This window comes from Taudactylus pleione, unplaced genomic scaffold (genome assembly GCF_031769625.1).
Source record: "Taudactylus pleione unplaced genomic scaffold, aTauple2 ptg000041l, whole genome shotgun sequence".
Taxonomy (NCBI): Eukaryota; Metazoa; Chordata; class Amphibia; order Anura; family Myobatrachidae; genus Taudactylus; species Taudactylus pleione.
Genome location: NW_028284443.1, coordinates 45,940,920 through 45,968,497, shown reverse-complemented (window position 1 = coordinate 45,968,497; position 27,578 = coordinate 45,940,920). Strand labels below are relative to the sequence as shown.

Below are 27,578 nucleotides of genomic sequence, written 5' to 3'. Positions count from 1 at the left end.
TAATTAATTATTGGTGGTGGTGCTCCCAAAGCCCAATAGTACATATGTTGAACAACAACAAGAAAAAAAGAAAAAAATAGGGCTAGTTGCTGGGGCACTCTTATTGAATAATTTTATATGTGATAAAAATTAACTTTTATTAATATACCAAATAAAATAATGCGGTACCATATACATTAAACGTGATTAACAGATGATATAGGCCAATCACCTGTTAAAACCAGACTTCAAATAATAATGAAATCTACTGGCGAAATATTCATGAATTCTACATTTCACTAGATAAAACTTGATTAGAGAATATTAACACTATACAGATATATTTTTTGATCTATTGGATATTGCTATTATAGTGCTTTACCATGTGCAATAAAATAATCCCAGATTTCCTTGTTTTTAACCTACAGCACCTGGTATGCCCTAGAGGTCTCCTTTCCAGGTACTAACCAGGCCAATTACTGTTTGGCTTCCAACGTCAAACGAGATTTGGCAAATACAGTAATGTATGGCTGTAGGTATATTTATATAGGGAGAATTTGCACCAACACCTGGTCAAAGCAGATATAAATGTAGGACTAGTGCAGTATATAGTCCATTTAATTAGTAAGTTACAGCGTTCAAAAAAAGTAATTCATAGGCCAACTATTTGTAACACACGGATGTTAAATGTAAGCATTATGTCATCATATTATTGATATCTGCATAACAGCATATAGAGAAATATTAACATCCACATATCACCTGATTAGGCATACAGGTAACATTTGTATATCTATGTGTATAAAGCCTCAATTGGTAATGATCAGATCATACACTATATGCTTAAATCCAGGTTAGCATCTCGAAAGACATACATCATTTTCACAAATGGCAAATAACATTCATATAGTGTCTATTGTTCATCAAGAAAAAGAACTCTCTATTGTATACACCATTATAGCCAACATTTAAAGTCGTGCTTGACTATTACCTTCTAAATGGTGTAGCGTGTGCACAATGCACAACCGACATTACCTCGTTAGGGTGCAGAAATGAAAAGCATTTACAATTTGCCATTGCAGCCTCTACCGGAATTGCAACTAAATGTTATCAGTAATGTTTTTATTTATGCAATAATGCCAAAGTATCAAAATAAAGAACCACATATAACTTGTTAAATGTACAACTGATTCCGTTCCTGGACACGGAGGTCCTTAAGAAAGGTTAACATGCTAATACAACACCAGTTCTATTGTTGTAGTAGCACGGAGTCCAGTCCGTGCACTCACTGGTTCTCCATGTAATATATAGATACAGCGGAGGATGCGCGTTTCGCCCGGGTGAGGGCTTGTTCACCTCGTCCAGCTAACAGGTGATTGGTCTATGACCATATATCTGCAAAATATATCGGCAACTGCTGGGCTGCAGGCCAGATATGACATGTATGTGAACAACATCACAGACTTTTTGTACACACCCGCTGATGCACTATGCAATATGTAGTTTGTTGCCTGTTTGAACAACTTATCACATAGTATGTACCCAGCATTGGATAAGTTTAACTTTCAGTATTTTATGACAGGAAATGAGTAAAGCTGCCCAAACACACACAATATGCCCCTTGGTAGGAAAAAAGCAGTCAGAAGAGGTCATCTTCCCTAGTAACAGCTTTACCTATAAGGTGACACATTTTTATAAAGCTGAGGAATGGCTAAACCTTGCCCCACTCCTCTCCGTTCACGACTTGTCTCCCTCTAGCAGTTTACCTTCTCATGCACGCCTCAGGAGGTCACGTGTTATCCACAGCATGGCGTGATTGGTTCCTCCTGCTATTTGTGCACGCTGGCCCTTTGCTGCCTCGCCGACTATTGCGTTCCTGTAGGATCTCTCGGCTCTGCTGCATGGTCAGATTTCTGTGTCTCCTCGTAGTGTATTCTGTTTCTCCAGCTTCCCTGCTGCCACCGGCCTCTCCATCTCTTCCCTAGCCTCACCAGCAGCTTCCGTGCTGCCACCGGTTCAACAGCTTCTCTGTCGGCTCCCTAGCCGCTCCAGCAGTCTCCTCACTGCCACCGGCTCACCAGCAACTACATCGGCTTCCCAGCTGCGCCAGCAGCTTCCGTGCTGCCACCGGCTCACCAGCTTCTCCGTCGGCTCCCTAACCGCTCCAGCAGTCTCCTCACTGCCACCGGCTCCACAGCCGCACCAGCAGCTTCCGTGCTGCCACTGTCTCCAAAGCCACACTGTCTGCTCTCAAAGCCGCATCGTAAGTACACAAATTTGTGTACCGGCTCTCAATCCACACCATCGGCTCTCAAGTACGCAAACTTGTGTTCTGGATCTCAAACCACACCATTGTCTCAAAGCTGCATCGCAAGTACAAAAACTTGTGTACCGGCTCTCAAGCCGTACTATCGTCTCTCAAAGCCGCATCTAAAGTACACCCACTTGTGTACCGGCTTCCTAGCCGCACCATCGTCTCTCAAAGCCATATCTCTTAATGCACCAACCCCTGCTACCAGATCAAAGCTGCAAAATCGGCACCTCAGCCACACTATCTGCTCTCAAAGCTGCACCATTTGTACCCAAAACTCTGCTCCCGGCTCTTAGCCACACCACCGACTCCCAAGTTGCTTCATAGGCTCTCAAGCAGAAACAATGACTATACCAATTCCTGCTGTTCCTCTCACCACCAGATCCCATAGTATATTCGTGTGAACTGCTACTACCCCGAGTATCAAGACCAGGTGGCCACCTAAGTACTGGTGATCGTTTATAGATCTAAGGGAACAGCGAGTGGCTGTTAGTGGCAGAAGATCTTGCTAGCCAGGGTTCTAGGGGGTTCACATGGAACGAGCTTTGGGATTCATAACACTCTCGTGTAAGCAACTGACTTAAGCACCAGTCAAAGGTTTGACTTGCTAGCTGACCCTTCTTATGTATTTTTTCCTTTAGCGCAAGGATCTTCACCTAAACATTAGATCACAGTGGTGTTCAGAATGAGTCACAATATCCTCCTTCTAATTGTACGTAAAGAGCTCACTTTATTATACTTATCTGTACTCCTCCCCACCCAGGCCATGTGACATGCCCTCACACAGCACGCTTCCTACTGTAGTGCCCAGAAATCATGCATTATCATTAATACGCAAGTAAACAATGTGCATATTTATTAAAAAGGGATTAGCGATCAGGACGTTGGCAGTAAAATGAATACCCTTTGCTTTGTGATTCTTTTGTGGAAGTTAACACAATAAAACCCAGATGAGCGCTCAGTAACAGTGGGTGTATGATAAGTAATACGTTTGCAAGTATGTTTAGAATTAGTAGGTAGTAAAGATATAATAAATACACTTGGATTATGCAGATTGACAGTTTGTGTGTCTGCGTACGCCTATATAATGCACAAAAACAAAGTAAAGGGTGCTCAATGATCACATATTTATATGTCCAGTCCATAGTGTATTACTACATTTTAAATTGTCCTCATAACAGTCAATCTCTATTTCTTGTCAGGGAAGCAGCTTCCTTGATGGGTAACTTTCACCAGTAATTCTAGAAAGATAAAATGTGCCATTCTAGAAAGACAAAATGTGCTATAAAGGGTATCTAGACTATAGGTAGACACCAGATGTTAGACAGGCAATAGATAGGGACAAAAGTTCAAAACAGTAAAGGTCTATATTGAAGTCGACATGTACAAATGGTTGCCACGTTTTTTTGTTTGATTAGGGTCAGGCACTTGCCCCGACTGTTAGGGTTAGGCACCAGGAGGGAGCGATAGAGTAATCACTTACCGGAGGGTTAGGGTCAGGCACCTACCCTGACGGTTAGGGTTAGGCACCAGGAGGGAGGGGGAGGGTGAAGATTAGGGTTAGGCACTAGAATGGACGTTTAGGGTCAAGCACCTACACCGACGGTTAGGGTTAGGCACCAGGAGGGAGGGTTAGAAAAAAAAAAAAGTGTTTGATCTTTTTTTCCCTGTCGACCTATTACCTGTCTAACATCTGGTGTCTATCTAGACATTGTAAACCATTTAACTGTTTATTATTATTATTATTATTATTATTATTATTGTTTATTTATAAGGCGCCACAAAGTACATAACCAAAAAAATGACTTGCAGTACAATACAATGCAGGACTAGGGCATGGATAATATACGTTAGCGACCATAACACCCAAATAAGCAACAGAGCATAAACAACCAAGTGTTAGGTGCCCTAGTGGGGAGTAAGATGTAGATGAAAGTAGAGAAGAAACACAAGAGTTTAGAGGGTATCTTTTGTACTATAACCCTAGAAAGAATGGCATGTACCTTATACATAATTTTCATATGAAAATGGATGTTTAAATACAACTGTTTCTTCAGCTCTTTCCATTTCTCACCTTCTTAATGGGCTCCATGCAGATTGTATTAGAGAAAAGCTGTCATTACAGACGTTTCCTTCATTTCCCCTTGATCCTCCTGACAAAGTAATGGAAGATGAAACCTGTAGTCTCAAATGATCAAATTAAATATTTTCTTTACTACAATTTTTCTATAACAATCTTCTTATTTCTCAGTTGCTCTACTAGTCCTACATGATATGACCAACATAAGGGTAGTTCACATAATAGGCTTATCTGTATGTTTTATCACTTCTCTCATGGCCTGATTCTGAGGTGGACGCAGTGCAATGTTTGCACAGTTGAGCATTTTTTTTTTGATACTTCACATGCATAAAATGTTCTGGAAACCCTTACTGCTCATGTGTGACTCTGTGTGTGTGTGTGTGTGTGATGGAGTATGCATTTGCACACGACATCACTATGATGTGAAATGAACAATGGGTGTTCATTTCATACTGCATAGGGGGAACACTACTGGGGGGCACTGCATAGGGAGGACTACTACTGGGAGCACTGTATAAGGGGCACTGCATAGGGGGGACTACTACTGGTGGGGCACTGCATAGGGGGGACTACTACTGGGGGTACTGCATAGGGGGGACCACTACTAGGGGCACTGCATAGGGGGGGCTACTAGTGGTGGGGCACTGCATAGGGGGGACTACTACTGGGGGCACTGCATAGGGGGGACCACTACTAGTGGCACTGCATAGGAGGACCACTACATAGAGGGGCACTGTATAAGGGGCACTGCATAGGGGGAACACTACTGGGGGGCACTGCATAGGGAGGACTACTACTGGGAGCACTGCATAGGGGGGACTACTACTGGGGGTACTGCATAGGGGGGACCACTACTAAGGGCACTGCATAGGGGGGACTACTACTGGGGGCACTGCATAGGGGGGACCACTACTAGTGGCACTACATAGGAGAACCACTACATAGAGGGGCACTCTACTGGGGGCACTGTATAAGGGGTATTCCATAGGGGAACCATTACTGAGGGCACTGTATAAGGGGTATTCCATAGGGGGACCACTACTGGGGGCACTGTATAAGGGGCACTACTGAGGGGAGGGTGGTCTTTAATAAATAATGCTGGCAGTATTTATTGCCTGCTGCATTCATGTTTTTTAGTTATAGCGTGTGTATCTGTGTCAGTCAGTGTGTGTGTACCCCACCATAGGCACTCTGAGACTTTGAATAAACATGTATTATAAAGCAGGCAACGTTACGGGGTGCAACCCCCTTTGTCAAGCCTATACAAACAGTGCGTGTGTATGTATGTAAATATTTGTGTGTGTATATGTATATATATATATATATATATATATATATATTATATAATATTTATTAAACTATATATTTTTTTTTGGCTAGATGTTTTTTTCATTAGTTTGGTAACCAAGGATTTGGAAACCCCCCTTTCAAAATTCTGCATTTGCCACTGACTGGGAGGTGACCTTAGGTGATCACAAATAGAGGAGATGTTATGGGCATGTTTCGGCATGCAGCTCCAATCTCTTTCGTAGCGCTGCAGCCACAGACTAGATGTTGCCTCCGATGGCGCATTGATGGTGGAGTGATTGGATCCACCAGTGCAGTGGAGATTTGCCCAGATATGGAAAGTGGGGGTTGCAGGGCTTGCTCGGTTCATTGCACGGACGTACACAAGATGAATGTTCACGCTGACATTTGCATATTTTTGTACTTTAGAATCTGTGAGAAATCGCAGCCACGCATGATTTGTGTCCATCTCAGAATCACTCCTTGCCTTTTAGAGATCCTGATACTAAATCCAGAACAAAGGCACATGGGCTCCTTAATGGATAACTTTCACCAGGTAGGAACATCTAGATAGATGAAATGAGATGGCCATGCCCAATGGGTAAAATACTTTATACTTAATTTTCAAATGTAAATGTGCTTGTAAATACAACTGGCACTTAAGCTCTCTCTTTCCATTTCTTACCTTCCTAATGCAGATTGTAGCAGAAAATAACGGTCATTACATCTCCTAACCTACGCATCTCACCTTCATCCCGCTGACAATGTAAATGAACATGAAACATGTAGCGAATAATTCTCTAGTGAAATATTTCCTTTACTACAGAGTCTGCCTGTTACAGTAGCCAGATTCTTCTTGCACTTCACCAGGCTGCAAGCGGAATCTGCATTCTGCAGTTAATACGCAGAAACACTGGCAACTTCTGTGGTTCATTGAATCTACCCCATAGGTTAAAGCCTATTTCTTAGGTAGAAAATGGTGTTTCTGCATGAGATGAGGCTTCTCCCGTTCTATCAGGAGGTTACCATTGGCTGTCGCTGGCGATTGCTCCTGACAGAAAAGAGTTTTGCAAAGTTTATTCCTGCAAAACCTATTTAAGAATGATCGCAGCAGTGCAGGTAACTCATTGTAATCTGTCTCTCACTTGCTGCTGCTCACCCTTCCTAATGACTCCACATTCCTTCTCCAGTTACTTCACATATTTTTTCTATCATTTACAGATGGTATTATTTTACATTCAGTATTCCCAACTACAATTTACTGTTCGATAATATTATCTAATAATAAATCTAAATTGTTTCTGTTTTATCCTACCTTTGCCATGTTTGTATGTTACTTACTGACATACGTATTCTGTTAGATCAGTAGTTCTGAACCTAGGGCAAAGTACCTACAACAGTACTTACTGTTACATTCAAGGGTATGTGAAAAAATGTCAGGCTGTGTGGGCAGAGGTGCGGGGCAGGTTTTGGCAGCCGTCGATGGCAGACATGCTTCCTTGATGCACCGTTAGCAGAAGCTCAGTCACCTCACCAGCCCAGCTAGTACAGTAGTTGAGATAGTCACCACGCCTTCCTCCCCATATGTGACTGTGGAAGCCTAACTGTAGATGGAAGAGGGTCCTGAATACTAGGAGATCACCGCACGATGTACAGAAACGGGTAAAGCTCCTACCAGGGATGATTGTCCTAATGACTACTACCCTCAACTAATGTTATGGAAACCTGGGCACCAGAAAACACTCATGTCCACTGGAGTTGTGCCAGATCTGGTTGTCCTCACTGGACACAGAGAGGTCCCTCTTGCACCGGGCCTTCGTCTCTGGGGTCAACATGGCTCTGCTGCTTGGCCTTGTCAGTTTGGATTCCGCTGGCTGCTGCCTCTTATGTTCTTCAGCCCTCCCGCCTCTTATGTCTTCTTTACGACAGCTTGGCTCTGCTTTATGGTCGGTCTTTTCTTCCATCTTCTGCAGTTTTTCTCTGCTCCCTCACCGCCAACTCACTTCCTTGTCGTTGTTTGAGCCGGGTGATATAAGCCAGAGTGATGCAGTGAGCTTTGATTGGCTCATTATGAATGCTCCTTGTTGACCCATTCTCTCTGCGAGCCGTGGTTGGCTCGAGGGCGGCACCAAATCTATAGTGCTGAAAGCTAGTTGGCTAGGCTTGAGTTTTCCTCAGGTTCAAGGCTGCCACAACCTGACAGATGCCCACGGTACTCGATGGAACCATCATCTCCAGTGACTGGGATTAGTTGCGTTTCCTGCGTAAAAGAGATTTAGTGAAATAAAGGTAATTTCTGACACAGCGTCCCTAAGGACAGACCTTGTGACTGACAGCCTACAATATTGCATGTTAATACATGTTTTACAAGTTTGTAGTTCACTCATAATACAGATGTAAAAAATTTAATCAGTAAAGTTAAAAAAATGAAAGATCGCAGTGCTGGTAACCTTGTAATTGATAGAACATAACATAGCTTTAACAATTAATAGGAAAGTATATGTGGATTATAGTTTTTTACTCACTTTAACATTTTGTAAAATTGTAATAAGTGAGAAATATATATGTGCAATTCATGCTCTTCTTCCATCATCATTTTAGAATCTTGTTTATAGCACATTTGATGGTTTTCCATGTAGCGACACCTAAACATTATATACAATAGCAATCCTATTCATTGTAAATGTTTTGCTTTGCACACATTGAGGGTACAAATAGTGGGCAGGTGGAAAAAGCTTGACTGGCACTGTATCCATATTGCCCTCTTCTGTTTGTGCAGTGGAAGTTCTACAAACCTATTATAACATTTCCTCTCATCTTGGTATAACTTACATTTACAATTGTTATTTCTGTAATATGTTTCTTGAAGCCAAGTTGTGGGAAATGCTATGTGCATTGGCAGGATAGGTGCTGGTGGCTGTATCTGACGCTTCACAGCAGAACGTGAGGGGTCCTGTCTTTTATTCTTGGATATATAAACATGCCTGTGTGTACTGGTGAGAGGCTAATCCTGGTATGACGTCACGCTGCTAAATAAAGGGAAACAGGAGGTCACAGGCAAAGAGGATGTGGCAGCAATGAACAGAGTAATAAAAAGTATCTGGAGATAATCCAGATCTCAGTGTAGGTGTTGGTTGCACTAAGCTACTATAGGGAGTTTTGTCCAGACAGGCAGGAGTGAGCGTCCTTATCCATTAAAAAAATGATGATTTTGTATTATAGTTTTTTTAATTCTATTCTTTAATGCTCTTACATGTTAAATACAAAGACCTGGCAAAACTGGGACACGGGTGCCCGAATGGTGCCAGCTACGGCAGAGGTACAGTGCCAGCTACAGAGAGTTCTGTGCATGGTGCGAATACTGGTGCTTTTCCTTCGGGCAATTGCAGGGCAGGGTTTTGCCTGCACAGACGTCCCTGTGTGACATGTCCTCCACATCATTTGCACAGCATAGCATAGAGGTGCCTGGCAGCGATTGTTACCCCAGGCTCTGTGGTAGAAAAAATGTATTCTACTTACCTGACAGAAATAGCTTTTTTTTTCTTCATAAATAAGAATTCAACTGATAAAATGGTCTCTTCCTGCTGCCAGTGACTCAGACTTTGAGGTAGAGAATATGTATAACACTTGCCTGAGAAATTTATATGGTTTCCGCTGTAACAATTCCGCTGGTGGCATATGTCCCATTTGTGCCAGGCAATTCTGTCAGAGAGACCGACCCAGCTTTCTCACCTGTCTGTGCTTTAGAAAGTTCTGCCTGAGGGGTGGGCTTGAACTCTCACATGACCATCAGATCAGAGATATTTGGCCCCACCCCACACTAAGTACAAGCTACAGTGCTCCCTTTGCCTTGTTCCAGCAGTAACCGTGAGGCTTGGTCACCACACACCAGCTGCCGCTAGGTGAGAAGCCTCCTGACAACAAAGACTGAGTGGTGTTATGGAAACCTGTCTGACTAGCTTTGGCTGTCTTGGAATTTATCATTGATACTGCTGTTGACTGTGAATAAGGTTAGCTACACAGTCTGTTGGTCATTAATGTGTCACATTGAGCACAATTGTCTTGTGACAGCACCAGTCGGAAATGAAAATCTTTGTTACTGGGGATGTGGTCAGAAATCTCTTATGTCCAGGATGGAAAGCCCTATGTAAGCACTTAACTTCCTCATAACTGCTAAGTGACATTAACAAATAACTACTTATCCTTGTATCTATTTCAACCAATAACCGGTATCTATGATGTACAAAATTCTTATTTCACTTGTATTATATAAAGTACATGTTCACAGGCCAGAAGATATAAAATAATGAATCAATTACAGTCTATGGCATATTTTAGGTAGGCTGGGATGGGCTGTTGGCATTGCTGGAGATCAGTGACCAAGTATAAGGATCTATTGGGCATGATTCAGAGATGGACGCAGTTGCAGACACAATTACGTCTAAGTGCGACTGCATATTTATGCTAATGCCGCGGCCAATGGATTTGTACAGAGCGTTCCACCACTGTATGTATCAAGACGCACTTCGGACATTGCACCAGCTGATGGAGGCGCAGAATGTCTGTATGTACATGGCCACCGGTGTCAGTGCAATAGCGGCACACCCACAACACTGCGCCTGGCCATCCACCTCACCCTCCCATTATCATCCAGAAATGGACACTGAAATTGCCTTTCTGCATACAAACTCATTCTGTGGCTTTTGGTGGTAATCATCGGTAGGAATACGCAGTGTGGTACGGACAAATACGCATACATAACATTAGCTGCTTGCATCCGATGACACCACAGCATCAACCTCTGAATCAGGCCCATTATATTTACAGGTCGGCTCATGACCAATCAGCCTGTAAGGACTCTCATATAAGAAACCAGAGTTCCATAGTAGATTAAAACAAAACAGGAAGCAGGTAAAGATAGGGACTAAAACAAATGCAAATCATCTCAGCAATTCATTGCTACATTACAGACCTGCTTTAAGGCAACAAAACTATGCATTGCGTCAAACACCTTACTGATTACTTGAGGCAATGACCCATCTACATTTCTGACCTTTATTACTGTCGTCCACACTCCCTCCTGCTGCCTCACCTCCTCTCTGATCACCTCCTCTCACTCCTACATCCTTCATTTGAGCCCTCAAGGCTCCCTTTTTCATACAAGCCTATCGGCCACCATAACTCTCTATTCAGTACTTCTGACTGTCCACCTACCTGCTCTTGGTTACGACCCTCTCTTATAGACTATAAGCCCTCATGTGCAGGGATGTTTCTTGTTCTCTCCTCCTAATACTATCCCTGCACTAGTGCACATCTGTTACCCTGTCTCAATTCTTCCCTGCGGTGACTGATCCTGTCTCTCTGCCCGCCTGCTTAGTGGGTACAGGTTCATTGTTTGCTCTCTAATACCCCTTGTGCATCCAAGCCTTACTGAGTCTAATCTCTACTCCAACCGTCATTGGTTTATTTGTATTTTGGTTATCTTTAGTAATTTTTTTTCAATCTGTCATTTTGTTTTCATTGTAAGGCGCTGCTGGCACCTTGTGGCGCCCTTCAGATAAAAGATGATGATAATCTGCTTTCTATTTTTCACTTGTTTTGCAACTGCAGTTACAACAGTTAAATGAATGTGAAGGATTTTATTTTGTTTTTTTAACACTGAATATCTTCACTTCAGGTCATTGTGACTAAAATGTAGTTGTGGAAAACTAAGTGATTGAATGGTTTGTGCATAACCCTCATAAGCCAACCATCTGAACATGTATGTTTTTGCTTCGGGTTGGTGCAAACACAGACTGTACGAGAAAAAATGGCCTCACTTAGCAACTTGTGAAAGGTTTATGTGTAGTAAAGGAGAGAGTGGGACTTACTTACTTGTGTCGTTGAGGTAATAAGGCATTTGCACAGAAAGAGCATGCTTCTGTCTTTGTCATGCAGACATTCACTATGTATTCTTGATTTTATTTCAGGAAGGGAACAGTTTCATGGCCTGGGTTCTATGTACTGCAGATCTGCTTCTGCCATCATCCTGACCTACGATGTTAGTAATCTGCAAAGTCTCCTGGAACTTGAAGAACGATTCCTGGGCCTTACTGACACAGCCAGTGATGACTGCATCTTCGCTGTGGTGGGGAACAAAATTGACCTCACTGAAGACTGTGAAACAGAAAAAGATTTAGAAGGCGAAAGGCCTCGTAGCTCCAGTACTTCCAAGGTGCGCAAACAAGTGAATAAAGAAGATGCTATTGCCTTATATAAGCGGATCATGAAATATAGATTGGTGGATGACAATCGCGCTCCGGCTGCAGAGAAGATGTGTTTTGAAAGCAGCGCCAAAACTGGATACAATGTTGATGTCTTGTTTGAAAGTGTTTTTAACATGGTCATTCCATTGATTGTGAAAAAGCGAGCCAATGAACAACATGACACCGTCAATCTCGCACAAAGCAGTCGCGAGAAACAGACTAAAAATGGCTGCTGTTAGCGATTGCATTTTGTGTAATGGAGATAGCCATTGGCACTGGCTAGTAGATGGAAGGGATTTGTCACGCCATGCCCCAGGCAAATAGAAGATTGGAAGAACCTCATTGGAACACACAGGATTTTGCACAACCTTGTAAGCATTACTGTACCTGATTTACTACCTAGTCTCTGTAATAGATCCCTGCAGTGAGGGCCATTCATGTCTTGTCAAGTCATACTTTGTCAAGTAACTGCAGCTTTTTAGTACATTTATTTATATCATTCAACAAAATTCCACTACCTAACAATGTTTTTTTATTATGCCAGTGTGTCATGCACTTGGGAACATTTTGTAGATCAATATTTTGTATGTAATAAAAATTGTTGTATTTTTGATCAAACCTATATTATGAATAATAATTACTTTAAAATGTCTGGTGGCATAGGCTGTCCTGGATAATCCTGCTCATATCTGTATGTGAATAATACATAAATTATATGTGACTTGTCTTGTTTTGAACAGCACATATCTAAACATACATATATGTTGAATTTCTATATAAGGGTGGAAAATAACTTCTGAACATCACCGATTAGTGATTTATCACTAATCCTGTATCAATTACTGATCTTACATTAAATTCACAATTAAGAACTTTATTAATGTTGTTTTTTTTTATTCTGTCACCGTGATGCTCTGAATAACTGCACCATAAGCCATAGGCCATCCTTCATTTTCAAACTAAAACAAGGAAGATACAGCACAAAACCAACTAAATTTGGCAGCGTCCGAAACTGGACAATGTTTTAAAGTAGAAGTCTTTTAAATGCAAAACCAGGTTGATTGTGCCTTTTAAATGACTGCTGCTTCTAAAACATCGGGCAGCCACACACGCTGCCGATGCCTGCAGTCCACAGCCTATTACAGATACCTCTAATCCCCAGGTTTTAGCAATAAATAACGACAGCTGTGTACAACAACTCTGTAGTTGTAAAGATATTGATTAACCATTGAACCAGTTTATTTCAGATACATTTTCCAAGTATAAATTGTATTTACCCTATTCATGAGCAAAATAATAGGAAAGGTTTACATTGATGTTGTCAAGAAGTTCTTGCTGATGTCCCCCGTATATAGAAGAGCGAATTGGTGGCTTCTTCCCTTGTGATCCTATTCACCAGTCAGAGTTGTGTCAGTGCTGCTCTGAGGGCCTTTTGTTGTGGTTGAATAGGGTCTCCAAATAATAAAAATATGTAATTTAACATAGTCCAAAAATATAAGAGCCAACCCTTTGCAAGAGGGCCCTGTGCACTGTTGCAGGGAGCATAGCTATTATCACACGTGGTACGACTTACGGAGGGACTTATCTAGCGCCTCATTGTGTCTGCTTCTCATCAGCCATCCCCATCTTCCCTGCAGTAGTTTTTCTGGGGCTGCTCTATTTCTGTGAGACAGGTTCTGACTTATGTAGCTATATAATAGTGTTAACCAGCTGAATACGTCTTCCACGCTTTCCATCGATCTGTGCGGACACACCCCCATGGGCCGCGCAGATAGTGACACACGTGCACCTTTTTTACACTCAGATTTGTTGCATTTTTTTCCGTTAAAAGAGGCATTTAGCATTCATAACATGGATGGGTACCCATCAAGAACCAGCGTGCATTTCCAACCCTATATAGGGGCATATTTATTCATTGAGAATTGCTCCCAATAAATAGATTTTGTTATCGTGGCAATAAGAAATGTTCTATTCCTGCTTCCAGGCCATTCATCTCATGCAAGCTGAGTTCTCATATGAGAGGAGATGTACTAAGCCTGGGAGAGTGATAAAGTATAGACCAATTAGCTCCCAACTGTCCTGTTACAGGCTGCTTGAAAAATGACAGGAGCTGTTTGGTTGGTACTTTATCACTCTCCAAGGCTTAGTACATCTCCCCCACAAATCTATATAATTCTCTAACAATTAAATTCATTACTCACATGTTAATATTTACAGCAAGTTTATAATGCTTACGGCATATTTTTTATAAATAGAGTACAAGGAACACACAGGTTAAACAGTAGTCTTTCTTTCATTTTTAAGTAGGCATGTCTATAATATAGACATTTATTATTTTTAGTTATAATTTCAAGTAAATGTTTCATAGCAAATATTTCTGAGCAATTGTTACACACAGATGTTTCCTTCTGTGAACAAATGATCAAAATACAAATATCGCATATAAAAGACAATGAACCTTGTATATGAACCAGAATAAAGCATCCTTACCTTGCATTTCATTTTCTCCAAATGTGCCAACTTATCTGCCTGACCTATACATAGGTGACACTAGACTTCCACTTTCAGAACATTCCTGAAAAATCCCTCAGCTCCTACGTTTGGGTTAATTTCCGCCTTGCCCATTCACATTTGGACAAATATTCCCACAAAGTCCTGCCTAGTACTGTGTAATGGCCCGTACAAACGGGACGATCAGACAACGAACCTTCATGTGCTGGATGTTCGATATCGATCATCCAGCAACATGCACCAACCCCCAAACGGCGTAACGACCCATGATCAACGATCGCGGATACCTATAGTAAACGGGCTAACCTGGTCGATATCGTCCCGGTTGGCCTGCATGCACGGGCGACGAATGGTATCGACCATCCGTGCCCACACATCAACCATCGTTTGGTCATTGGAGGGGTTAAAAAAAAAAAAGACAACATAAACGATCAAACTATATCGTTTATATCGTCCTGTTTATCTGAACGTGTGTATGCACCATTAGAGCAATCCTCTTTCATACAACTTTTCCCCTAGAATACAACACAGTTTAAATATTTAATCTGATTTAAATATTTTGTACAAAATGTTTTTTGCATTTGGGCAATTCGCACCCCAAATTCCCGGGCTCCTCCCGACAGAAGATGCTACATTTATCCTGCACATTGCTGACATCTTGGGCAGCAAATCTATGTGATTCCTGTAAATAAATGGCACAGAAAACTTAAAAAAACAAATGTATACTGTATCGTCAACACCTCCAACTCAGCAAGAGAAACTGATACTGGCAACGCAGAGGACTCCGTGCTATACCAAAAGGATCAGTTTGCCTATTTTTCAACCTCACTGCAGGTACAAATTACGGTAAAATGTATATAACAAATGTTTTTAATCAAACAATTGGTAAAGAAAAAAATATTGCTACAATATACTATATGCAAGTGTTCTCTATCGTGCCCTCCACTGCTATGTACTGTAGTGAGTTCACCAGCAATAAATGAGCACGCCCATAGCAGAAACTATTGTGTCAATTTAGATGTTGCTGCAGAATTGGTAAAGTGAATGCTTCTCGGAAAGTATATACACACAGGTGATTTTATGCACAGTAGCTATTCCGCAGGTAATGCTGGATGTCTGAATCTGTGTAAGAACGGAAAGGTGAAGGTATCACTCATGAAATAATGCGTAAACAATGTTATCTGATGGACTTTGAACGTGGAATGATTGTTGGTGCTCGCAGCATCGGCCTGAGCATTAGCAAAACCTCTGCATCGGTGAATCGTTCGAAGGTGGCAGTTATTGAAGTGTACAAAGTAGATCAGCAGACAAAAAACTGGGGCTGAACTCAATAAGGGTGATTCAGTTGTTTTTTTGGGCACACAAACTTAATGGGTACCCATAGGAGCAATTAGGGCGCGAGTGCCGTTTGTGTGCACCCAGAAGCATCGGGTTTAGTCACGCAAAGCAGCTAAAGCTATCTAAAGTACAGCTTTGGGCGCCAAAAGTGTCGGCTTATCGCACATTTCTGCTCGACACCTCGGGAGGTTGCAAGCAGAAATGTGTGCAGCTGCCAATATTCATGCCAGAACGAAGCAACACTTGAATTGCTTTGTCAGGCGCCCTAAAGAAATAGGCCTGTTTAAAACAATGAAATAGCCCCCAATGTCTGTAGTCGTAAGCGGCTACTGGATTGCTTGAGCAGAACGGAGTGGGCAGACTTGTTCATTCCCACAGAGGGGCAACTGTATCAAGTTACAAATAATCTGAATAAGGGGCCATTTCAGATACGGTACTCCGCACATTACATTGTATAGGCTACAGAAGCAGGAGCTATTTATCCACGGAAGTGATGTGCTGTTTATTTCATCAATGATCATTTATAGGGTGTAAGTTTTATCGTAACAAAAATATAATATTGTAAAACATTTGTTCACAAAATATTACAAGGAACTAAACATTTGAGTATATTTTGGGTATGTTTTACTATAAACAGACTGGAATATACAGCCATGGCCAAAAGTTTGCTGCTTCAGTGTTGGTAGACCTTTTTGTCAGATGTTACTAAGGTATACTGAAGTAAAATTACAGGCATTTTATAAGTGCCAAAGGCTTTTATTGCCAATTACATTAAGTTTATGCAAAGAGTCAATATTTGCAGTGTTTGCCCTTCTTTTTCAAGACCTCTGACAGCATGCCAGGGTGAATTGCAATTAACTTCTGAGCCACATACTGACTGATGGCTGCCCATTCTTGCCTAATCAATGCTTTGAGTTTGTCAGAATTTGTGGGTTTTGTTTGTCCTCCCGCCTCTTGAGCATTGATCACAAGTTCTCAGTGGGATTAAGGTCTGGGGAGTTTCTTGGCCATGGACCCAAAACTTCGAAGTTCGAGCCACTTAGTTATCACTTTTGCCTTATGGCAAGGTGCTCCATCATGCTGGAAAAGGCATTGTTCATCACCAAACTGGTCCTGGATGGTTAGAAGAAGTTGCTCTTGGAGGATGTTTTGGTACCATTCTTTATTCATGGCTGTGTTCTTAGGCAAAATTGTAAGTGATCCCACTCCTTTGGCCAGTGGTGGGCTGGGCCGGGGGTCAGGGTGCCATCTGCCCCCCAGGCCGGTACAATTCTAGTGTTTCAGGGCCGGCAGGCAGGCAGAGGATTCGATGCTCTGGCTCCCGTGCTGCTGCCCAGAGAGAAATCCGATTCAAGTAACAGGGGCTAAAATAAAATGGCTGCCCCATAGGCTACAAAAAGATGGCCGCTGTCGACCAATGGGGAGCCAGGTTTCCCTAACCAAAATTCCAAGAGGCTGGAGAATGAGAAAGGGGGCATGGCCTATAGGGGGAGTGGGAAGAGCCTAAAGAGGAGCTTAATGATCAAATACATTTTTTCTACTTCAGGGTCCATAGGGTATCCACAGGATACCTTGGGGTATAGGTGTGACGTCAGTCGCTGGGCACCATAGAGTTAAGCTTTTCAGCCTCCCAGGATGCACTAGGGTCCCCCTCCTATACCCCGCCCCCGAGTCAAGGCACCTCAGTTTAGTTTGGTGCCCGGCCGGCGTCGGGTGCACCTGTCGGAGTGGGGGCTAGAAGAGCCCCTGAAGCTTTCTTCAGTGCAGCTGTGGCTGCACATCTGGATGTACAGCATGGACAGTCAGTCCTGACGTCCATGCTGTCTTCCCTACACCCCCGCCGGTACCAGAACGCCGGTACCGATCCGGGGATGCTGGTGAGCATCTGGGGTCACAGCTAGCGGTGACCCCAGATGTTCCGGACCATGGCCGGATCCAAGGGGGACAAAGGTAAGCAGCGGGGTCCCGCGGTGGGTCCCCGCTGGTCACATGGTCCTAAGTCCCCAGGCAGGGGTCTCTCTGGGGACTGGCTGCAGCGTGGAGCCAGGCGACCAACCTGCGCTTTCCACTACCCCCTGGGACAGCGGACCGCAGCAGAGCGATAGCGCTGCGGCGTCCCAGGGGTTAAATGCATGCCAGGGGAGCGCGCCTTCCCTGTCTCACAGCCGGCGCCTCCCCCGCTGCACACAGCCCTCTCTGCATGCTGCCGACTGGTCCTGTGGCAGCGCTCCTCCCCCAGGCCAGCCTCCTCTCTGCTCCTCGGCAGCCATCTTCTCCAGAACGCATGGTGAACGCTGTTGGAAGCGCTGGACGGAAGCATCGTGGTCTGGGTCCCCTCGCATACCTCTCCTCCGCTGTGGCTCAGGTCTGTGTATGCAGCGCTGTGTCCTACCAGGCCCTGTGTCTGTGTAGTTGAGTGATCAGCGCTGTTAGTGCAGGAATTGTTATTTCTCTGCATTGTATGTGACTGTGCTAGCGCTGCCTGTAACTTTTCTTCTCTAAACTGTCAGCTTTATTACTGTCCCTGTTCTTTCTGCTAAAGCCCTTGCGGTGCGGTGCTGCAGGGTGGTCTCTCGCCTATTTAATGCTTAATTGGTGAGAGAGGTCACATACGTGGTGCCATCATGTCTGAAAGTGATTTTCCCCTCCGGCTACAGTGTACCATGTGCAAAGTACCGTTAGCGGAGGGGGAGGGTAGCGCGGAGGGCCTTTGCCGGCAGTGTTTGTCCATGGCGCGGCCTATTACGGTTACAGCACCGGTACAGGAGCCGCCCTGGGCTTGTTTCGCTCAGGCGTTAACAGCTTTAGTGGGCCAGTTAGCTCCGCAGCCCGCGTTTACTCCGATGGGTTTGTCCCAGCAGTCTGTGGTGTCGTCACCCATGCAGGGGTTCCCACGACAATTGGTGGTACCCCACAGTCTCCCTATTTCCCCGCTCCCGGGTTCTCAGGAGCCAGCGTGGGTTAACTCCCTGACGAGTTCTGTACAGCACTTGTCGGATGTGTTGCAAGGGGAGTCTGTGATGCGGCCTCATAAAAGGCCGGTGGCGTCTCTGTCCGCTCCTTATGAGGTTGACGAAGGGACGTCTGATGATGGGGAGATTCTGGATCCTTATGATCAGGAACCTCTCCATACTAAGGACGCTGATGCTAAGTCCAAAGTATATATTCCTGGACTTATTCGGGCGGTCCGCACAGCCTTGGTGATTGAGGACGAAGTTCCCCCAGCGGCTAAATCTAAGTATGCCTTTTTCAAAGATGTGAAGGGCGATGCCACAGTCTTTCCTCTTTCGGGTCAGTTGGTGGACCATTTAGAGGAGGCGTGGAAACAACCTGGCAACCAGCCGCAGAGACGCCTGGCGGTGGCTTATCCATTCGCGGATAATTATTTTGCTAAGTGGGAATCCCCTCCAAAGGTGGATTCTCACGTGACCCGTCTTGTCCGTAGTGCCACATTGCCGATGCCATCCATGTCCTCCCTTAAGGATGCTACGGACCGCAAGGTAGAAATCTGCCTGAAGTCCGCTTATTCCCTTGCAGGGGGGGCAGCACGGCCGGCTATGGCCATTTGCTGGGTTGCCAGAGCGATGGAGCGCTGGGCAGATTCATTAGAGGCTTCTTTTGAATCCGTCTGTCCGGCCGAACAGGCGGAATTGATTGGCAATCTCCGTGATTCGGCCACCTACATCAACGAGGCGGCTCTAGACATTAGTACTCTGGTGTCTAGATTTTCTTCAGCAGCGGTAGCTGCTCGTCGTACCTTGTGGCTGCGATCCTGGAAGGCGGACGCAGATTCCAAGAAAGGTCTGGAAGCATTGCCGTTTACCGGAGAAGTTCTCTTCGGTCCGGATTTGGATAAGATTGTGGCCACGCTGGCGGCAGCCAAATCTGCTTGTCTCCCGTCGGCCGCTGCTCCTTCTGGTTCTGGACCATCGTCCTTTCGGTCATCTAGGGCCCAGGGCAGGCCCAAACCACAGTCGTTTCCTCGACAGGCTGGCCCTAAGAAATCGGTCAAGCCCTGGAAGCAGGCATGGAGTACCAGACGTCCGGCCCCCAAGCCAGATGACAAGCCTGCGGCCTGACGGTCCGGGCCTCCCTTTGGGGGATTCCAGGGTGGGAGGCCGCCTGCTACAGTTCGCCCAGTGTTGGTCGACCACTACGATAGACACTTGGGTTCTGGAGGTGGTTTCCCACGGATACGCCCTCTCCTTCCGGCACAGACCCCCGGCTCGATTCTTCACCACGGGTCTACCATCAGACCGGAACAAGGCTACAGAGCTGTGGAAGGTATTGCACACTATGCTCCAGGCTGGAGTTATAGTACCTGTTCCATTCTCCCAGGGGGGCCAGGGTTTCTATTCAAATCTATTTTTGGTACAGAAACCCAATGGGTCATATCGTCCGATTCTCAACCTCAAAGCACTCAACAATTCTTTGCGGGTCCCGAAGTTTCGGATGGAGACCCTACGGTCCATCATTCTAGCGCTGGAACCTGGGGACTACATGGTGTCATTGGACATACAGGACGCTTACCTGCATGTCCCTATTCTTTTGCGCCATCAACAGTTCCTCAGGTTTGCAATCCGCAGCGACCACTTCCAGTTTCGGGCGTTACCTTTTGGCCTGGCAACAGCACCACGTGTTTTCACCAAGGTGATGGCGGTCATGGCGGCTTCTCTGCGGCTGCAGGGAGTCCGCATGTTGCCGTATTTGGACGACCTGTTATTGGTGGCATGATCTCCAGAGCTCCTGTTACGCCACTTGGACCTGACCATTGCACTGCTGCAACGGCACGGCTGGCTAGTCAACTGGCAGAAGTCCACTCTAATCCCGTCTCGGAGGATTCTGCATCTTGGAGCCTTATTGGACTCGGGACAGCAAAGGATCTTCGTGACGGAGGACAAGATCTCTGCTTTACAGTCAAGGGTGCGCAGTTGTCTGCACAGCCGCCGGGTGTCCTTACACTCGGCGATGAGGTTACTGGGCTCCATGGTGTCGGTGTTCGACATGGTGGAATACGCCCAGTTTCACTCCAGACCTCTGCAGCACCTGATCCTGTCCAAGTGGAACGGGCTGCCTCAGTCTCTGAAGTCCCGGACGATTGTGCTCACCCCGGAGGTTCGCCTGTCCCTTGCGTGGTGGTTACAGACGACCCACCTCAACAAGGGACGTCCGTTCTGGGTTCCAAATTGGGTCCTGTTGACAACGGACGCCAGTCTTCGGGGCTGGGGAGCAGTTTCGGGTCCACACTTGTTCCAGGGCAGGTGGACGCCGACAGAAGCGGAGCTTCCAATAAATATCTTGGAACTCCGTGCGGTCTTCAATGCTCTCCAGCTGGCACAGCGGTTTCTCCAGGGTCGCCCGGTGCAGGTCCAGTCGGACAACGCTACCACCGTGGCCTACATAAACAGGCAAGGAGGAACTCGCAGTCGGGCGGCTCTCGTAGAGGTCTCTCGGATCCTGGTTTGGGCAATCTTCCGGCCATATCAGCGGTCTTCATCCCGGGAGTGCTAAATTGGGAGGCGGACTTTCTAAGTCACCAGGACGTTCATCCAGGGGAATGGTCCCTGCACCCGGACGTTTTTCAACTACTGGTGGACAGGTGGGGTCTTCCAGAAATCGACCTCATGGCGTCCCGGCACAACAAGTTGCCGGTGTACGGGTCTCGCACAAGAGACGAAGAGGCGTCTCTGGTGGATGCTCTGTCCGTCCGGTGGACGTTCCGGTTCGCATACCTGTTCCCTCCTGTCTCCCTTCTTCCACGGGTAATCTGGAAATTCAAACAGGAAGGAGGGTCGCTCCTGTTGATAGCTCCCGCGTGGCCCAGACGGCACTGGTTCTCAGACCTTCAGGGTCTGTCCGTGGACAGTCCTCTGCGGTTGCCGCTACGACCGGACCTTCTGTCTCGGGGTCCTTGTCTTCACCCGGACCTGACTCGGCTGTCTTTGACGGCGTGGCTGTTGAGACGGCCATGCTGAGGTCCCGGGGGTTTTCCAGCTCTGTGGTGCGTACCATGTTACGAGCTCGGAAACCGTCTTCCGCGAGGATATACCATCGCGTGTGGCATATACGTTCTTCCAGTGGTGTCGACCGAGAGGTTATGCACCGCGGGAGTTTCGTCTGTCTCGGATTCTCGCCTTCCTGCAAACGGGACTAGATCATGGGCTTCGCCTTGCTTCTTTGAAGGTACAGGTTTCGGCCCTATCTGTCTGGTTTCACCGTAGGATTGCTACAATCCCGGATGTGCGCACCTTTATGCAGGGTGTTCTCCGCATTCAGCCGCCCTTTGTTCCACCTGTGGCGCCTTGGGATTTGGCTGTGGTCCTGAGGGCTCTCCAAGGACCGCCGTTTGAACCACTGGGCTCAGTGGATCTTAAATGGCTAACAGCTAAGACTGTTTTCCTTCTGGCCATTGCTTCGGCCAGACGTGTTTCTGAGTTAGGGGCTCTTTCTTGTAGACCCCCTTTCTTGGTTTTTCATGGGAACAGGGCAGTGCTCCGCACTCGGCCCGAGTTTCTTCCCAAAGTTGTTTCCCAGTTTCATGTTAACGAGGAAATCGTTGTTCCGGCCTTTAACTCACCGGGTCTTTCCGTGGGTGAGGCCTCTTTGGATGTTGTGCGGGCCTTAAGGACTTATGTTGACCGCACTTCTTCGTTTAGGAAGTCGGACGCTTTGTTTGTCCTCTATGGCTTCCGTAAAAAGGGTTGGCCTGCTTCAAAGCAAACTTTGGCAGCCTGGATCCGTATGGCTATTTCTGAAGCTTATCTTCATGAAGGCCTACCGGTCCCTCCTTCTCTGAAGGCTCATTCCACTAGGTCTGTGGGTCCTTCGTGGGCAGCTCGACGTGGTGCCTCAGCAGTTCAGATCTGCAAGGCTGCTACGTGGTCCTCTGTCCATACCTTCGTGAGGTATTACAGGTTTGACACCTTCGCCTCTCAGGATGCTTCCTACGGGCGGCGGATTCTCCTTTCTGCACAGGAGCGTCCCCACCCTTAAAGGATACTGCTTTGGGATATCCCCAAGGTATCCCGTGGATACCCTATGGACCCTGAAGTAGAAAATATGAGATATGGTAAGAACTTACCCTTGTCATCTCTATTTCTACGAAGTCCATAGGGTTCCACAGGACTCCCGCCCTGTCGCACCTGTGCAGCAGATGGGCTTTGCTCTGGTCACCGGTTTTCCGTCTCCCTCTGGTGAGAATGTGATTCTTGTATGTGTCCAGATCTTTTTTTCTCTCTCTTCCTTCTCCTCCTCCGGCCTATGGCTTGATAACTAACTGAGGTGCCTTGGCTCGGGGGCGGGGTATAGGACCCTAGTGCATCCTGGGAGGCTGAAAAGCTTAACTCTATGGTGCCCAGCGACTGACGTCACACCTATACCCCAAGGTATCCTGTGGAACCCTATGGACTTCGTAGAAATAGAGATAACATGGGTAAGTTCTTACCATATCTCATATTTTATCACACCCATGGAAGAGAGAGGGCAGAGATGAGGAGTGCCTGCTTCATGTCTTCTTCATGTCTTCTACACCCATACCAGGTAAGTGGGAGGGTGTCAAAGTGGCATAAACTTTATGGTATTTTGTTATTTAAAATATGTGTGTGCTGACTAAGTGTGACTGTGTGTGCGTGTGCTGACTAAGGGCCTAATTCAGACCCGCTCGCGAGCGGGTCGATAGTGCCCGAATGCGCATGCGCACGACGGAGGGAGCTCCGTCGTGCGCATGAGCAAGACACGGCGAGCGACGAGGAATCCGTCGCTCGGGGTCTCGCACCAAAGGGGGCGTGCTGTCGATGGTGAGTGACAGCATGCCCCCTTTGGTGGGCGTGCCGGGGGCGTGGCTGCCAGACGGAGGCGTTCCCATGGGAACGCCTACCGTCTGGGGCCGGCCCCACTGACATCAGTAGTGATGTCAGTGGGAGTGATTTTGGCTCTGATAGAGCCAAAATCACTCCAGGGCTTGCTGCAGCGAGACCCTACCGCAGGGTCTCGTCGCAAGCCCGATGGTCGCGATGGTCTTGACCATCGTGACCATCATCATGGACGCTCGCTATAGCTGTGGGTGGTTACCCACAGCTGTGCGAGCGTCCAAGAGGCCGCTCCATTTTTAGGGAGGAGGGCCCTGATTCAGAGCGAGCGCTGTGGTCAGAGCGTTCGGCTCTGAATCAGGCCTTAAGTGTGACCGTGTGTGTGCTGACTAAGTGACTGCGCGTGTGCTAAGTATAACTGTGTGTGTGTGCTGACTAAGTGTGATTGTGGGCTCTATTTACTACAATCCGCATATTGAATGCAGATTGTAGTGTGATATTATCGACTGAATTTGCATTGCGAATTCAGGCATTATCACAGTGATTTACTACAAATCCCTTGCAGGGACAGAGCTTGCGATAAATCTCTGTCCCTGCGTATCCCCTCCGCACACTAGTCACGGTATTTTCGCAAAGTTTAGACCACGCAGCTGATCACTGGGGCCGACTCCTGGCTCTGCTCTCCCTGTTAGAGCAGAGTAGGAGTCCGGTAACCGGGGGAGACCCTGGATAACGCCACCGCCACCTGTGTAAAAAAAAATGTAAAATACCCTCAGGACCCACCGAAAAATGGTGTTAAAATTTTGGGGTGAAAAATAAAAAAAAAAGAGGGGAACAGTTTTAAAAATAGTGAAATAGGTTCATGGGTGTTCTCAAAGTATGCGGCAGGTGTTTTCTAGAATAGGCTATTAGCGGCAGGTGCATTTTTGCTGAATTTTTAATTAGTTTAGGGACTTAAAAATATGCTAGTACCCATTTCAAGCACTCCAAATTTGATGGGACCACTTTTTAAAATGAAAAAAAAAAGCCAAGTGCTCTTCTGCATCACTTCTTCAATGTCGGGAAAAAAGCACCTGCCACTGCTATTTAAAAACCCGACTTTCTTCTGCAAGCAAAACGGGGGTACCCATAGTGATCCCCCAGGTCTGGACATATTTAGGGAGTGTCCTACAATTATTTCCCGAAAATTCCCGTATTTTTTCGCCGATCCAAGTTTCGCCTGTTCCCGATTTCGCCTACTTTGGAATTGAATACGGGAAATAGCGGGCACACGCATGATACTTTTCCGCCTGGAAAACAGGCGAAGGAGGCGAAAAGTCCAGACTTAAAAATTCAATACGGGACTAAGTGTGACTGTGTGTGTGTGTGTTGACTAAGGCCCTGATTCAGAGCCAGACGCTCTGACCAGAGCGCTCGCTCTGAATCAGGGCCCACCTCCATAAATATGGAGCGACCTCCTGGACGCTCGTATAGCTGTGGGTCACCACCCACAGCCTATACGAGCGTGCAGGATGATGGTCGCGATGGTCTTGACCATCGCGACCATCGCCACTGCGAGCCGAAGCCTGTGGTTGAGTTTCTCAACCGCAAGGCCCGGAGTGATTTTGGCTCTATCAGAGCCAAAATCACTCCCACTGACATCACTCCCACTTCTGACGGTAGGCGTTCCCTTGGGAACGCCTCTGTCTGGCAGGCACGCCCCCGGCATGCCCACCAAAGGGGACGTGCTGTCAATCAACATCGACAGCACGCCCCCTTTGATCAGACACAACGAGCGAAGAAAAGTCCTTCGCTCGTCGCGTCTCGCGCATGCACACGATGGAGCTCCCTCCGTCGTGCGCATGCGCAGTGCACACCATCGACCCACTTGCGAGCGGACAGCCGCTCGCGAGTGGGTCTGAATGAGGCCCTAAGTGTGAGTGTGTGTGATTGTGTGTGTGTGTATATACAAACATATATATATATATATATTGTCGAAGCTGGATAATTGGCTGAGACAAGATCAGTTTAAAAATGGATCGCAGCAACACCATTTTGCGACTGGCCGCAAGATGCCATCTTGGAAATGAGATCGCAAGACGCCATTTTGCGAATGGCCGCCCAAGCGCCATTTTAGATAAACTCACACTTTAGTACATGTGGCGATATTACTATTAGCATCATACGATTGCATCTTTCACCATTTCTCATACACACATTAATATGCACAATTGCGCTGTTAACTAGTCGCATATTAGCGAATGCCTAGTTCATGCACACGCATCTGCCCCAAGTTAACTAGCGTCTTTACTTCAAACGCCACATACTCACACATTACATATTCACATACAAGGTTCCATAAGCTTTAAGGTATAAGATTCAAGTATGCACATTTATTATAATTGCTATGAAATAAACATTATTTCATAACTAAGGTTTTATACGTGATAAGTGAGCCATGTTTGGTATTGTACTGATGCGTACTCTCTCAACCGTATTGCGGTAACATCGATGAAGAGATCGCAACATGCATTCTCAACTTATGGACTGCAGAGACTTCAAGCAACAAAATGTACATTATATGACCAACTGTTAGGATTTTCATGAGGCGGGAAACCAGAGACCACCAGTTGTTAGAGGCTGGACTGTGTCTATTTGAACCAACCTGTTGGATGCCTTGTAACATATGCCCTATCCTTTAGGACCAATGGTATTAGCAACAAACTTCTCTATTGTGTTATTTATTTCTGGGGGGTATAAATATGTATGTATAACTGTACTTGGGTCTGTATAATTCCTTTGCGTTAAATTGTACTTAGATCATAGCGTGTAACTGACTGTACTTTTACTTGAATAATACTTTGTGCTTTGGAACCACAAGTTCTAGGTCTGGAGTCTTTATTTACTGTATGACTGCGTACGCAAAATAGCATCATCCTTGGAGGTTTATAGGCAGGAGTGTATAGAGGTTCTAAGGGAGTATCGTTAGTTGGGGGCTCATAGTGAAGTCACTTACCCACTCACACGGCACATACGGTTATCGATATCTCACCAAAGGGTGGAGTGGCCACATGCAGGGTTTACCTGCAACCGCTCGGATCGTTCCCCGTTTTCATATAAGCCAGGGACGCTGACTAGAATCCAGGGACAAGAGAGGAAAAAGTTTGATTTCCTTTGTTGATAGAACCTAACATTTAAAGGGGTGCCGCAGTATTGAACATGCAGCTGAGTTACAGTTTTGCACACAGTAAAGACGCACTTTTGTGTACGCAGCTAAAGGTTGTCATACGGTTGTGTGGTAGTCGCATTATTGTGTATGCGACTGGTCGCACAATAGCTTATACGTACTTCCGGTTGTGCTGCCACGTGTTTAAACAAAGCCGTGCAGGTTTACATTCTTTTCAATTGTTATCAATATCTGGGTTAACGTGTATTTTTCTGCGCAGGAAAAAAGTGTGTAACTGTGAGTGTTTGTTTAGGGTGTAACACGGGACCTAAATGTTAGGGGTATCGTAGGACCCGTAAGTGCTAGGCGCAGGAGTTGGCCTAGTGACTCGGTAGCAGCTTACCGTTTACTTTACACAAAGCAGGTGTATGGGTTGTTATTTTTGTTAGGGTTCGGCCCCCAGCGTGATTATAACGTTCAGTAATCAATGTGTGTGATCTGTTAGGCTTATTTGAACACTATATTTGAACTGCATAATCTTGGCTAGATTGTGATTGTGAGCTCGTGGGAGAGTGGACGAAATCAACTGGAACACAAGGGGTACTTTGCTGACCCTAGCAGTTGAAAGGTAGTCAAAAAGGGATTGCTGAGCGGAAGCGGCCTTTACTTCCGTAGGTGAGTGGAAGCGTCTAGAAGTCCTCCATAGGGTTTGCGAATACGCCCTTTTTCCAAGATGTTCGCAGGTAAGTGAAAGTATCTTGACTGTCTTTCACCAGTTTAAATCTTTATTGAAAAATGTAGGAGTTGTCTCAGAATGGGAGCCACGCAAACAATAGAGATGTTAGACAATGATGTGCTGCTAATGGAAGCGCCG

General features: G+C 45.8%; 1 protein-coding gene across 1 annotated transcript in view; it reads left to right on the top strand.

Annotated features, from left to right (window-relative positions):
* The window catches only part of RAB20 (RAB20, member RAS oncogene family), a 36,537-nt gene extending 23,758 nt beyond the window's left edge, over positions 1–12,779 (top strand). Inside the window, exon 2 of the mRNA XM_088458381.1 lies at positions 11,627–12,779. Coding sequence (XP_088314507.1) covers positions 11,627–12,141 — 515 coding nt within the window. The 3' untranslated portion in view covers positions 12,142–12,779. The remainder of the gene's footprint in view (positions 1–11,626) is intronic.
* The last annotated feature ends 14,799 nt before the right edge of the window (positions 12,780–27,578 follow it).